This window comes from Paroedura picta, chromosome 9 (genome assembly GCF_049243985.1).
Source record: "Paroedura picta isolate Pp20150507F chromosome 9, Ppicta_v3.0, whole genome shotgun sequence".
Classification (NCBI taxonomy): Eukaryota; Metazoa; Chordata; class Lepidosauria; order Squamata; family Gekkonidae; genus Paroedura; species Paroedura picta.
The window spans coordinates 59,812,705-59,826,830 of record NC_135377.1 but is presented as its reverse complement, the minus strand read 5'-3'; the positions used below and the strand labels follow the sequence as shown (position 1 = coordinate 59,826,830).

The window sequence follows — 14,126 nt, the reverse complement described above, 5'->3', positions numbered from 1 at the left end:
ACAGGGAACTGAGCGGGAAACAATGCATTAAACATGGCTGTATAAGTCCTATATTTTGACATACACAGATTAACTCCCGAGCTAAATGAAACAAGAGGTGGTTCTTGAGCATCGTATTTATTTTATTACTACAGTGTCCAAATGAATATCTCATTAATGCAAAAAAAAAAAATGTTTGTTACCTGTTTTATACTGTTTTGATCAATGTTATACCCCTAATTTGTTTGCAGTTCTTTCCAGACCAGTAACATGTCTGAGCAGAGTGTCTATAAAACTACATAGCCATAGAACATAATGTTACTTATTCCAGCTTTAAAATACCAGCATTTGAACTCTGAATTCAAATGGAGCCCTGCTGATTAAAATGGAATAAAATATTTCACAAGTTAAAAACACACACACACACAATAAACTGCTTTGGGGAATAATTTCCCCTTTAACTGACTGTCACTTGCCTATTTTTATTGAAAAAAGATCTTTTCAAAGGCAAATACTTTTGTCCCAATGCAATTTATGAGATTATGCAGTTATTGAAAGGGACCTCATGATGGCATTAATTTGTAATAACCAACATGGTTTTAGGCATCAAGTGATATCAGGCCATATAATCCCATTTCAGATTCTATCCCTTATTACCATGAACAAATAAAGCTTTAGAAATTTGACACACTGATTGGAGAATTTTAACATGGCAGTGGTGCGTGCAGAAACGTTTAAATGAAAGGCCAACTACGAATTTACTAGAAAGTAAGGGAGGTGAACGTGTGGAGGGGAAGCAAGCTTGAACTTCAAATGCCAACGAGTGAAGGTTATGACTTCATTTTTGATCTAAAATGTTTCGCTGAAATACAGCAGTTTCATCATTTGGTTCCATATAACAGGCTTGTTTATTTCAAGATGTAATATAATATGGACAATGGGAAAACTCAAAATGGGGTTTCAGTGCCATTATGCAAGCCCCTGGCATCGGCATAGGCCAATACCATATGGTTAAGATTACTGCACTGTAACTATTGGATATGCAGACAATTCAGCAACTGCTGATGCTATGGAAGAAATCTTTCCCATACCGTGGTCCGCCCAAGCAAGATCCTAATCCAATCCACAGGACTGTTAACTGGCAATCTTCCCCATCAAAGCTTATAGAGTTTTAAAAAACTCAGTGTCACATCAAAATGGCTGAACACAAACCTTGACATCTGCAGAAGACTTACCATCATCCAGGTATAACTGGTCCAATTCCTCAGGCTCACACTTGATCGTTACAGGAATAGGGGCCAAATTATGATTACTGTCCTCATGCAACTCGGGCAACGACAGTGGCTGCTCTGCTGGAGATTCATTTCTTTGAACATTCGGCAGTTGCTGCTGACCCATTATGGATGAGTGAGTCGGACTGCAGGACTGCACAAAGGTTGGCTCTTGGGTTACAGACGGAACTGGAGATGAGGGACTGTTGGGATAGAGTGTTTGTTGGTAACCAAGGGTACAGCTACTGCTCAGATGTTGACTCACCTGCGGCTGCAGCATGATGTGAGATGCCTGATCTGGAGAGCTTGGGTGCACAACTATAGACCTTGATACTTCCTGTATGCTGGGGACCCCTCCAACGGTCTGCTGAAGTCCTAGGTGGCTGTGGCCTGGGTTGGTGATGCACTTGTAAGCAGGACTGGAAAGATCATGCAGCTTAGGACTTGAGCTGGGAGACGATGACATCACAGTGTTTCTCGGCTGACAGGAAGTGAAGCCAGCCACGAGGCACGAGCCAGGATCAGGAGGCATCATGATCTGCTGGCTGTAGTACGGCTTGGAGAGAGGGCTTAATCCTTGGTTCCTTTGTCCACAGGTTTGAGCAGGCTCATAGTCGTCAGTGGGTTCTGTTTTTATAATTGGAACTGTTGAAAGAATAAAAAATAGAAAAGTGCTTTGAATAAACACAGGGTTGCACACTGGTATGATCAAGTTGGCTTGTGGCTAGGATACCCTTTGCAAAAACAAACAACATCTTGAATAAGACTCTGTGTGTCCTTTGCCTGGTTCTCCCACCCCATAAAAAATATGAATGAGTCATCCACACAAGAAAGTCACAGCTGGTTCTAATATTGAAAAAGACTATTTTCTTTGGACTCTCCTCTAGCTCTAATGTGCTATAAAAATCTATTTGCAAATAGCTGCGCTGCAGTAGAAGCTCTGGACCCAAGGGCTCCACGGATTTGTAGTAATCAAAGCAAGAATTTTAACTTGGATGTACTACTGCATGTGTACTGCTACTGACGGCCCATTTGATAGATGTCTGCACAATGGGCAAATTAAAGCACAGAGAGGCAAAAAAAGAGGGGCTTTCAGAGTTCACAAAAACAAAACTGTCAGGAGAGTGGCAAACTCATGAAAAACGGCGCATTTCATCATCAGACTTTGCCTTGAATAAACTAGAATCTAACTTTCCTTTTTCAAAAACAAAAACAGTAAAACAGTGTCTGTGGTATGGTTTTGCTACTTAAACTAGGGGAGGTCAAAGAATTCAGCCAGAACTATCTAGGCTATGACTTTCTTGATTCAGATACTTATAAGCAAGAACAGACGGATTAATCTTCCAATTAAGCAATCGCTCTGCCTGCCACATATATCATTGCAACAGAATCTACTAACCAGGTAAACAAGCCAGTCTCTCTAAAAGTATCGGGAAGAGAAGGCCGAAGTGTTTATTAAAGTGTTTGTAAAAGTTAAGACCATTCATGCTTCCCTACTGCTGACTTCAAAGCAGGTTAAGTAGCCAGTGTAATATATGACTAAAGGCACTGGTTTAGCATCTCTGTTGTAATCGTGTTAAAGAACTGGATTTAAATTAATGTATAACTGGAATGAAATTTATTGAAGTAATTTGTATTCTGTTACCTTCAGTGGGGTATACTTCCAAATAATTGTGCACAGGATTACACCCATAGTCAATGAAAAATGTATTGCCTAAAATCCAATACTTTAACTTCAGTAGATGAGAATCTGCCCAAAGCTTGCCAATTAATCCTAATTTTATCACGAAGACTTGCTCACTCGGGTAAATGATGAATGTTAAATCCATAGCGGTGGCCATCTCTAATCCGCAGGTTACTGTGCCACAGCAGAAGTTTTAAAAGTTGCCTGAGGGGTTGCATATTAATTAGTCATGACCTAAGTGTGAGGTAAAGGGCCTTGCTGCAGATTCAATAGCAACCAGTCATGGTTAACATGGCAGTGTGATGTAACTAAGTTGTGTACTGGGCTGCTTTTCAGAAGTTAAATCAGAGAATGGCAGCTTTCAATTCATGGTAATGTTTATGTTCTTCAGAAACATTTTCCATATACAGAGAGTATCTATTTACATAGGATTGCACTGACATTGGGTCTGCCTAGAAGATACAAACTAAGCTTTGTTGTGAGGTGTTTTTATTAAACGAGGCTCAGAAAGTAAGTGTGCTGCAGAGAAAACAACACTTATGTTTTGGTTGTAGTAGCCCTTTGCAAGGAGAAAAGAATGTTTGAAAATGGTAAAGAATATCTATCTGTTCAGTACCCAATCAACAACAATGGTCCGAAATGCCACATGAAGTAAACAATCTGTGTTAAGACATGAATCTGTGTAAAAGTACATGAATAGAGAATGGCAAATGATTTTTAATTCTGGAAAGGTTTTGTTCTTGTTGGCCCATTCTGCACACAATGGATAATGGACTTTCAATGTGCTTTTGCAGCTGCATTTCCTTGTGCTGCTCTAAAAGATTCCACCTTCTTTCGCATAGAAGCTCATCTACAGGAGCCTCTGTTCAGTATGACCCATAATTGTCCAGTTCTCAGAAATGGAACACCATCCATATCCTTAAGACAGTTCTCTCCGTCTACTCATGGTTGGCCCATAAATAAATATGACCACAATGACTTTATCAGAGGTCTCAAGATAGGAAATGGGAGGTTGTCCAATAAACAGAATGGTTATTGGGTAAACACTTTTAAATACCTGAAATCAAGAGAAAATGGCATCAGTAAGTTTCATAATGGAGTGAGGAAGCTGCTTCATGAGTGAGCATGGCTGCTGTCCTTTCCTGATTGGGTGCACATATGTGTTTCAAATGGGTAGCGAGTAAAAATGCGTACATATGGAGTCACAACTGATCCGAGCACCTGATCTGTATACTCTGACCCAAAAAGATGATGGAACCCTGGCTGAGCAACTTTGTGTAGGTCACTTTTATTCAACCTATCCAACAGAACTATTGTGATAAGACAGAGAAACAAAAATTGCAAAGTACTCTGTATGCTGAATATGACTAATATTAATGCCAGCTACAGTAGCATCTCTCAGAAGAACTTTGTTCAGAACCAGTTCATTACAGGCTATAATCTGAAAGCCCACTGCTTTGCACTGTATATGAATGTGTGGAATCGATGTGTGTGTGAGTTGTTAAATAACTCATCTGCAGTAGGCTCTGTTCATGTTATGTTATGATTTTAATGTCTTTTAATGGGGTTTTATTTGGGTGTTTTAAGACAACTGTCACCCGTCACAAGCCTACCCAGGGAGTGGCGGGAAATAAATCAAACAACAGCAACAGCAGCAACAACAACAACAACTTAGGCTATTTGTGCAATATCCCAAAATTCAAATACATTAAAATATAGCAGTCTTTGAAATGCTTAATTATTTTCAGGTTAATATTTAGTATGGCCTGACAATGATGATTTTAGGCAGCAAGGTGAGTCATGCCTCAGTTAATTTAAACTCAGAAGAAAAAAGGAAGTCACGAGGCACAATGATACAGTAGTCTTCTCTATGTTTATAAGTGAAAAGGTTATAACATAAATTCTAAATGGTCAAACATAAAGAGTCAGCCAAAACGGGATCCTAGGTTAAGTGACCCGCTTTCTGTTTTATCTTCATCAGTGGTTGCTCTTCCAATATATTGTCATAGTAGTAGTTGTAGTATCACATTGGCAAAATGCTCATAATCATCTGGTGATTTCATAAAGGGGGTAGAGAAGACTACTGTATCATTGTGCCTCGTGATTTCCTTTTTTTCTTCTGAGTCCACATTGAGGAATCCACGGTTCTATACTTGATCAGTTAATTTAAAGTCAGATTCAGAACCACATTTTTGCAGGAACTGTAGCTATATAGCTCTTGCCCAGCTCGATTATTTAGGGTAGTTCGATCTCTTACTGCCCTGGAGGAAGGGCGCCAAAATAACAGGAAATATTGGCCATCAGCTGTTTTGTGGATAAAGTCTTGTCGCTTCACCTTGACCTTCCTGCCACGGTTAATACAGTAAATGAACTGGAGGCCTGTTGGCCGCCTATGGAGGTGACGTTTGATGTCTTCAGGCGGCTCGCTCTACAAGAGGTGGACAGGCTGCTAGGGAGGATGAGGGCGACCACCTGCCCCCTTGATCTGTGGCCATCTTGGCTCCTTAAGGGGAGCAGTAGTCAGATAGGTGACCAGCTCAGGGATATCATCAACTGCTCCTTCGAAATGGGGGAGTTTCCTGAAGCGTTGAAGGAGGCGGTGGTATGCCCTCTCCTCAAGAAACCAGCTCTGGACCTGCATGACCCAGCACCACCCAGTAGCACATCTAGAGTTCCTGGGGAAGGTGGTGGAAATGGCTGCGGTGGACCAGCTCCTAGCGTTCCTGGAAGATGCTTCGGCGCTTGACCCATACCAGTCTGGCTTCCGTCTTGGCCATGGGGTTGAGACGGTGTTGGTCTCCTTGTTGGATGACCTCCGTTGCCAGCTCGATCGAGGCGGCTCTGCCGTGCTAGTTCTTTTAGATCTGTCGGCCGCGTTTGACGTGGTCGATCATGAGCTGCTAGCAAGCTGCCTCGCTGGTACGGGGATACGGAGTACAGCCTTGCGCTGGATATGCTCCTTCCTCCAAAACTGGACCCAGAGGGTTGCAGTGGGGGAAGAGCTGTCAGGTCCTTATCGGCTCCCTTACGGGGTCCCACAGGGCTCGGTGCTATCCCCCACATTATTCAACATTGTTATGCACCCTCTGGCTCAACTGGTACAGAGTTATGGGGTTGGTTGCCATCAGTATGCTGATGACACCCAGTTCTTTCTCCTCATAGATGGCCACCCGGACTCCCCCCCAGATCTATTTGCCAGATGTTTGAAAGCCATAGCTGGATGGCTCGAGCAGAGTCGCCTGAAACTCAACCCCTCCAGGATGGAGGTCCTGTGGTTGGGCTATAGGGGGGCAGATCAGGAAGCGCGCTTACCCTCTCTGGCCGGGACGCAACTCAATATCGCATCTCAGGCCAGAAATCTGGGGGTGACTATTGATGCCTCACTAACACTCAAGGCACAGGTTAAGCAGGTAGCTGGCCAGGCATTTTTCCATCTCCACCAGGCTTGGCTACTAGCGCCCTATCTGTCCTCTGAACACCTGGCCACAGTGATCCATGTGACGGTCATCTCAAGATTTGATTTCTGTAACTTGCTCTACACTGGCCTGCCTCTGGGCTTGATCCGGAAACTGCAACTAGTCCAAAATATGGCTGCTAGGGTCCTCACAGCTACACTGTGGAGGGCCCATATCCAGCCAGTCCTGAGGCAGCTGCACTGGTTACTGGTTATATTCCGGATCAGGTTCAAGGTTTTGGTTTTGACCTTCAAGGCCATCCGTGGTCTGGGCCCAGCATATATGAGGGACTGCCTTTCGCCCTATACCCCCCCCGCAGGGCTTTACGCTCTGTTGGGGCTAATCTATTGGTCATCCCTGGCCCCAAGGAAGCCCACCTGGCCTCAACCAGGGCCAGGGCCTTTTCGGTCCTGGCCCCGACCTGGTGGAATGAGCTCCCGGAAGAGCTGAGGGCCCTGCGGGAATTACCAGCATTCTGCAGGGCCTGTAAGATGGAGCTCTTCCGCCAGGCTTATGGTTGAGGCCGGGCAGCGAGGAGGATCAGGCTGGCGGTAGCGAGTGTCAGTTTCCCTCCACCTCCCTGCAGTTGAGGATGCGGAGACTGGATGATTAGGATTATGCCATCACTTGTTTTTACTGTTGACCGATTGATTATTAATTACTGTAATTTTATTGTTCGTTGCTATGGATTTTAGGGGATGGGGTTTTATGTGAGCCGCCTCGAGCCTTCGGGGGAGGCGGGATATTAATAATAATAATAATAATAATAATAATAATAATAATAATAATAATAATAATAATAATAATAATAATAATAATAATAATAATAATAATAATAATAATAATATTTAAAGGGGTTGCCAGTTCTTAATGAAAGAACTCTTGGCTAAAACAATGAGACTCAATGTGAATATGAATGTGTGGACAAACAGATAATGAACAACTTTTGCTGAAAAAGCACGAGCATGATCAATTTAAAAATGTATGACTTTCCTAACAGGCCTATTTGTTTCAACATGTTAGAGACCCATATTTTTTATTGCTCTAAGATATATTTTGCTTTTGGCTGTTAGAATGTATAAGAAAGAGGGCCATTTCCCTCCACAAAGCAAGGCTACAATGCATTCAACTGCCTATTGCCATAATGCAATGACTGCTTATGACAACTAAGAATTTGGTATCCTTTAAAAAAATAAGCTCATTTATTACATGAGTAAGAGCCTATTTTTCAGCTGTACATGGCCACTCTAAACCAGTTAGGGCAGCTGAAAGGTTCCACAACATATTCAGTTGTTTTGTAAATAAAGTCATTCATATTAATAATGAAACTTTATCAGCTATGGTACATCCACTTTTGACAAAATGATATTCTCTGCAGGTTTCTTCTGTTTCATTTCCTAGAAAGTATGGATTGGATCCAACCAACTTTTTCACTTGGGGAAAAGAGCACAAGGGTCTCTTTGATCACCCAAAAGGCTCTGCTGGGGATTGTGGGACCTGAATAGACAAAAGGCATGTAAAATGGGTTGAGGTTGGGGCTGCAGTAAGGGTAAGCTGGAGTGAAAAAGTTAGGTAAGCTGGAGTGAAAAAGCTGATTGGACCTGTCCCTATATCTATCTGAAAGAACTGTGACTAACCCACATTCAGCCAGAAGCCTTCATATGGAAGCGTGGAGAATTAAACATGATTCTCCAGGTTAGAGGACAATGCTTTTAACCACTACAGCACCCTGGCTCTCAGAAGTATATATGAAAGGATGGCTGATCCTTCAAAGAAGAACATTTTGAAAGAGAAGCCACAATTTAAGAAATGGAAGATAAAGCTGCAATTTGGAGGGACAAACCACCAGGAGTAGATGGAATATTGACAGAGGTATTCCAAGATATAGAAATGGAATCCATTAAAATCTTAACAAGAATATGCCAACGAATAAAGAAAACAAAACAATGGTTCGCAAACTGGAAACACTCAATTTACATACCAGTTAGGAAAAAAGGAGATATCAAAGATTGCAGTAACTATTAGAACATCACAATGATTTTTCATGGAAGTAATGTTTAAAATTGTACAACAAAGACTGTTTGGAAAGAGAAATGCTAGATTTTAAAACTGGATTGATAAGAGGAATTGGTGCTAAGAGTCACTACACATTTACATTAGTTATTGGGGTATATTAGAGAATTTCAGGAAAAGAATCAGCTTCTGTGTTATAGATTTGACTGTGCAGGCTGTGAAAAGTATAGTTGGTTTTAAAAGAAATGAAGATGCCATGACATCTGATTGTTTTGATGTACAACGTCCTCTGGACAAGAGACTAATGTTAGGATAAAACATGGAGAAACAGAATGGTCTCCAACTGGCAAAAGTGTCAGAAAAAGACATCTTTTATCTCCTTGGTTCTTCAATCTATATGAAGATCTGTTCAATTTGTATGCAGAATGTAGAGTTCAAGGGAGAATGCTTAGCAAACTCAGCACTTTTTCTTGCCTGCAGAGATGCTCAGAAGCATGAGTTAGCCAGTAACTGAGTAGTATCGCTAAAGTTGAGTGCTGCTTGTAGAAAACTAAGCTGTACTGTTTGTCTCTACTTTTGGATTCTTTAATATGAAGAATAATATCTAATTGATATTAAGCTACTTTTGTCCATTGCCACACTCAGATATCCTTGGACAGAAATCCTCAAGGTGTCTTCTGCCCATTTCCTGCTTAGTACTTCGTTAACTGGAAAAAGCATGCTTTGGATATAACTTGAAACCAGGGGCTTACTCAGTACCATCAGTGACCTGAGTCTAGTCGTCTCATATCTAGACTTCACATGTGGCATCGACCTCCAAAGAGATATCATAAGAGCAATACACATTCTGATTTTATAAATGACGGGACCAAGATGGAACCTCAAGATAAAATGTAGTCATTTAGTTTCTGAAACAGAGTTCCTTGGAGTCTATGCTCCTTTTTGACATGACTTAGCAGTTTGATAGGTGCAGATGGTACATGGCGTGATAGCAGCAGAAGTACTAACATCCAGAATGTCTACTTAAAGCATTCGTTGGCTGCAGTCTATAAATTAGGCATATTTTCTTGAATCCTGGCAAGCAGATGAGGCACTTATGAGCAGCATGGAGGCTAGTACATCAATTCACAACTGACATGGGACAAAAAGCCTTCCTAAAATCAGAGAAAATGCAGGAATAACAATAAAAATATTATAGTTCTACTCTTTTACTTGAGAAAATGCCCCATTTACAGAGTATAAAGGGCTTGATAGCAGCCTATTTGCAAAGGGTCACAAAATGCATCTGCCTCCAACTGGAAACTATACTGACAAAGTCCTGCCAGCTTTTTCATAGCCTGTTAAATATCAAAAAGGAATACTATGTCACGCAACAGCCAAAAAAACAGTGAACTGCAAAGAAAAAGAGCATGTGCCGAAGAAAGGAGAACCAATGTTCACATTTCCATTTAAAACACATATTGTCCCATGCCACCTAGCCATTATTTAGTTTATAGTAACAACTATGGTAAACTCTTTCCACAATACCATTGTGTTCAAAGAGGAAAAAAGGACAGAAGTACTACCAGCAAAGGAAACTTCACAGAATCTCATGGCTAGAAAGCATTTTAAATTGTCTTGGTCAAATGCTTTAGGGCAGGGAGTGGTTCCTGTTGGCAGCAGAGAATAGGACTGGCAGTAATGGGTTTAAACTACATGTAGAATGTTACCGACTAGGTATCGGGAGAAAAAAATCACAGTCAGAGTAATTCAGCTGTGGAAAACTGCCTAAGGAGGTAGTGAGCTCCCCCTCACAGGTGGTCCTTCAGCAGCAGCTGGACAGAAACTTATCATGGATGCTTTAGGCTTGTCCTGCATTGAGGAGGGGGTTGAATTAGATGGCACATATGGCCCCTTCCAAGTACTCTTATGGGAGGCATTATTCAAATACAGATTCCCCATGCAAAGGAGATTGCGACGATTTATTCAAAAGGATTTTGTGTAATGCAGAATACTGGATGTAGTAAAATACAGCGTTATTAACTTGATTCTTTTAAGTCAGTTTCTTCGTGCTCCATGCAGAATAGGCCCAAATCTATGATTCTAAGATGGGCTCTCTTTATTAGGGTTGCACTTCTGGGTGGTGGCTGGAGATCTCCTGAGATTACAGAGGTCAATTCATCCAGAGTAAATGGCCACTTTGAAAGAAGCACACCCCACTTAAGTCCCACCCCCTAGGAACAATGGGACCCTTCCTCAGGCTACATGGCAACATCAAGCATACCCCACCCTGGGGGATGGATGGCTGCTGGTATGGGGGAAGGAGGATCAATCTTGTTTTATCTTATCTTAGCCCATGTTTGTCTGTTCTGTCTTTGGGGCAGGTTTTTTATGAAGTTTTATGGGGATTTTATATATTGTGCCCCACCACGAGTCTCCAGAGAGTGGCAGGCTAAAAATCTAAGGAATAATACAAATATATAAATCCCACCCTCCTCATTTGGTACACGCTCAGTCACTGTATCACAAAAAGGACACCTCAGAGTTGGAAAAAGTACAGAGGAGGGCAACCAAAATGATTAGGGGTTGGAAAACCTTCCCTGTGAGGAAAGTTGAGGGGTCTGGTACTCTTCAGTTGAGAAAAGAGATAATGACAAAGGTTTATGAAATTATGCTGGGGGGGGGGGGAGGTGACAGAGAATTTTTTCTCCCTCTGCCAAAATACTAGAACTCAAGGGTGTCCAATGAAGTTTATGGGTAGTACGTCCAGGACAGGAAAAAAAAATAAAATACTATTTTGCTCAGAGAGTGATTAAAATCTGGAATTGACTACTAGAGGATAGACTGATGGCCACAGGAGTAAATAGTTTTAAAAGGGGATTAAATAGTTTCATAGAGGATAGGTTTTTCAGTGGCTACTAGCCATGGTGATTGAGGAGAACCTCCATATTAAGAGGCAGTAATCTTCTGAATCCCAGGACCAGGAGGAAACTCCAGGGGAAGGTCTCTATGACCTGTTGTAGGCCATTCAGTGGAACATTAGGCCACCATGTGAGACAGGATGCTGGAATAGCTGGAATTTTGGTCTGATCCAACAGGGCTCTTCTTATGTTCCTCAGGCACATTCCTCAAATCTCCAGATATTTTCCACCTGGAGCTGGCAACTCTACTCTTTATTTATCAAGTCACATATCAAGTTTAACGTATGGTACAAAATGGAGAGCAAAACTGCACAAGGGATCCATGAAATGGGTTATTTAAATGTCCCCACTCCAACTTATGTTTTATATAAGGAAAATTCTACTCCAGACTTTTAAATGTAAGAATAGAGATATGTAATTTCAGGAAATTTTGAAGTCAGACTGGGAAAATCATGGAACAGGAGAAAGCTTTTATAAAATAAAATACATGCTATTTATTTTCGTATGGGTTCCAAGTTCTTTACTAATGTAAAACCATGTAATGTATTATATAGCTAAACACATAAAATTGTATTATCTGATATATCTGTAATTTTTAAAGCTACTTGCTTTATGCAAGCAATTGTTAAACCCCTCCTCCTCCGCAGTGTTACAGCAAACAGTTCTTAAGCAGATCTTATTTTTCCAATTTTCCCAACTGGGACTCCCTTAGGGTTAAACACAAAAGCCATCAACACTGTAATAAAGTAAGAATGCTTTAATTGTTTGTACTTTACTTCAAAAACCTGCGACACTTGCTTACCAGAGATATAACTGATATTAGTGAGCATACCACAGACAACCCTCTTTCCAAATGCTTTCATCTTCCTTAAAAAAGCAATTTGTTTCTAGTATAACAGATCATCTTGTTAAGGGTATCTGGGAGTAAATCCAGATACAGCCATAAACATTTGAAAAATGTTGCAAAAGTCACAGTAATGTGGACAAAATTAGCAGTTGTTAGTAGACGTCTTCTGTGCAGACACACGTTGTGATGGTTTTTGCGCAGTTCATCCATGGACATATTTTTTGCTAGCCAAACTCCTGACCCGTATGGAGCTGATGTGGGCATGGGTTTTCATGCCCAGGGTATCATGTGCTGCAGTGGTGGGCTCCCGCTTCCCTCAGTTCCCACAAAGTCCCTGTCCCCACCCCCACCCCCCACAGAAAGGTAAGCCCAGTGAGAGTCCATGGTAGGTAGGAGGGATGGAATGTGTGTCTGCATAGAACAACTGTTACAGGTAAGTGCAACCCTATTTTCACCTTATGTCTTCAGTGCAGCCTCACATTGGGACCATTACTGAGTTAATCACCAGAGGAGGAGGGGTGAAACTAAGGTTGTGCACTCACCTAAAAATCTGGACTGCCTCGGCTTCAGAGGAAGCTGTCTCGGAGAGCTCTGAAGCCTGAGAGATCTCCAAAGTGGCGCTTCAGAGCTCATTAAAGTAAAGGGCCACAGAGGAGAGTGGCAAAAAACAAGCCACCTGCAGTGGGAGGCTTCGACTGTCCCTGCGGGGGTGCCGCGAGAGGGAAATAGAGGTACAGCCAGAGCAGGGGCGAGGAGGGTGGGGGCAGCAGCAATCTGTCTGCGAAGTAGCAATGCTTTGGAGGATTTTCGTCTGAGGCGGACCAAAGCGCACATCCCTAGGTGAAACTCTCACTGGAACACAGCCTGCAGAATAACTCTGCATATTTTCTGCATGGCACATCCAAGGTGTAGTGCTTCACAAACGCATCCTCTGCTGACTAGGTGGCTGTCTAGCAGATGTCCACTAGAGGTACCTTTCTGTGGAATGCAATTAACAAACCCTGCACTCTGATGGTACACCCCTTCACCTCCAGCAGTGAGGGAATTCCCATTACCTCATAGCAGAACAGCATGGCAGCTACCGCGCATCTGGACAAGAAGTGGGGAGAGGCAGCCTTTCCCTTCTTGGGGTCCCAATAATAACTAAACAATGCTTTATCCTTATGGAATGATGTGGTCCTAACTATATAGTAGAGGAGGGCCTTCCTAACATTAAGGGTGAGCAGGGACTTTTCTGCCTCTGATCCTGAAGATGGGAAGAAACCTGGGAGAGCAATCTCCTTTGCCAGGTGGAACTTGGAGACCATCTTAGACATGAAGTCTAGGCTCTGGTGAAACACTACCCTTTCACTAAGCACTTTCAGGAAAGGAGGATCAACCCTGAGGGCTGCTAACTCTCACTAACTCTCCTGGCGGAAGTAACTGCCAATACAAATGCCACCTTCCTTGAGAACAGTGCTAATGAGTACATCACCAGCCTTGGCTAACACCAAGGACAACAGGGTGTGGAAAGGAAAACACTGGACAGCCATTTGAAAAAAAAAACATTGAGCCAGATTGTGCACAAAAAGCAAATTTCCTTCCATATCCTCATGAAAAATGGAAAGGGCTGCTAGGTGGGTTTACACTCAAGAAACAGCTAGTCCTCCCTGTGCTAGTGATAACAGGTACTCAATGGCAGCTGGTGGACAAACCATCACATCCCTTTGGTGGATGGCCAGGACTCAAAATAGACCAATTTCTGATTGTAGGGATATCTAGCTGAAGGTTTTCAGGCTTGAAATAGAATGTCCTGCATTCCCAGAGAGAAGAACTGCCCTATGGCCACATGCAGATGTGCCACATCATGGTGTAATATCAGACCGTGCGTCAGTAGGTCTGGAGTGGGTGGCAACATGATATATCCTGAGCTCACCATGCAGAACAACTCTGAAAAACAAATCTGGTGGGGCAAGATGGGAGCTATTAGGATGCAGC

The 14,126-nt window shown here is 42.3% G+C and overlaps 1 protein-coding gene across 4 annotated transcripts in view; it reads right to left on the bottom strand.

Moving 5' to 3' along the window:
* The window catches only part of NFATC1 (nuclear factor of activated T cells 1), a 179,615-nt gene that overhangs the window by 47,578 nt on the left and 117,911 nt on the right, over nt 1-14,126 (bottom strand). For 3 of the 4 annotated variants that reach the window (XM_077352944.1, XM_077352942.1, XM_077352946.1), the window contains one exon: nt 1,215-1,895. In XM_077352944.1, coding sequence (XP_077209059.1) covers nt 1,215-1,895 — 681 coding nt within the window. The remainder of the gene's footprint in view (nt 1-1,214; nt 1,896-14,126) is intronic. The other variant, XM_077352945.1, reaches the window with a different exon arrangement.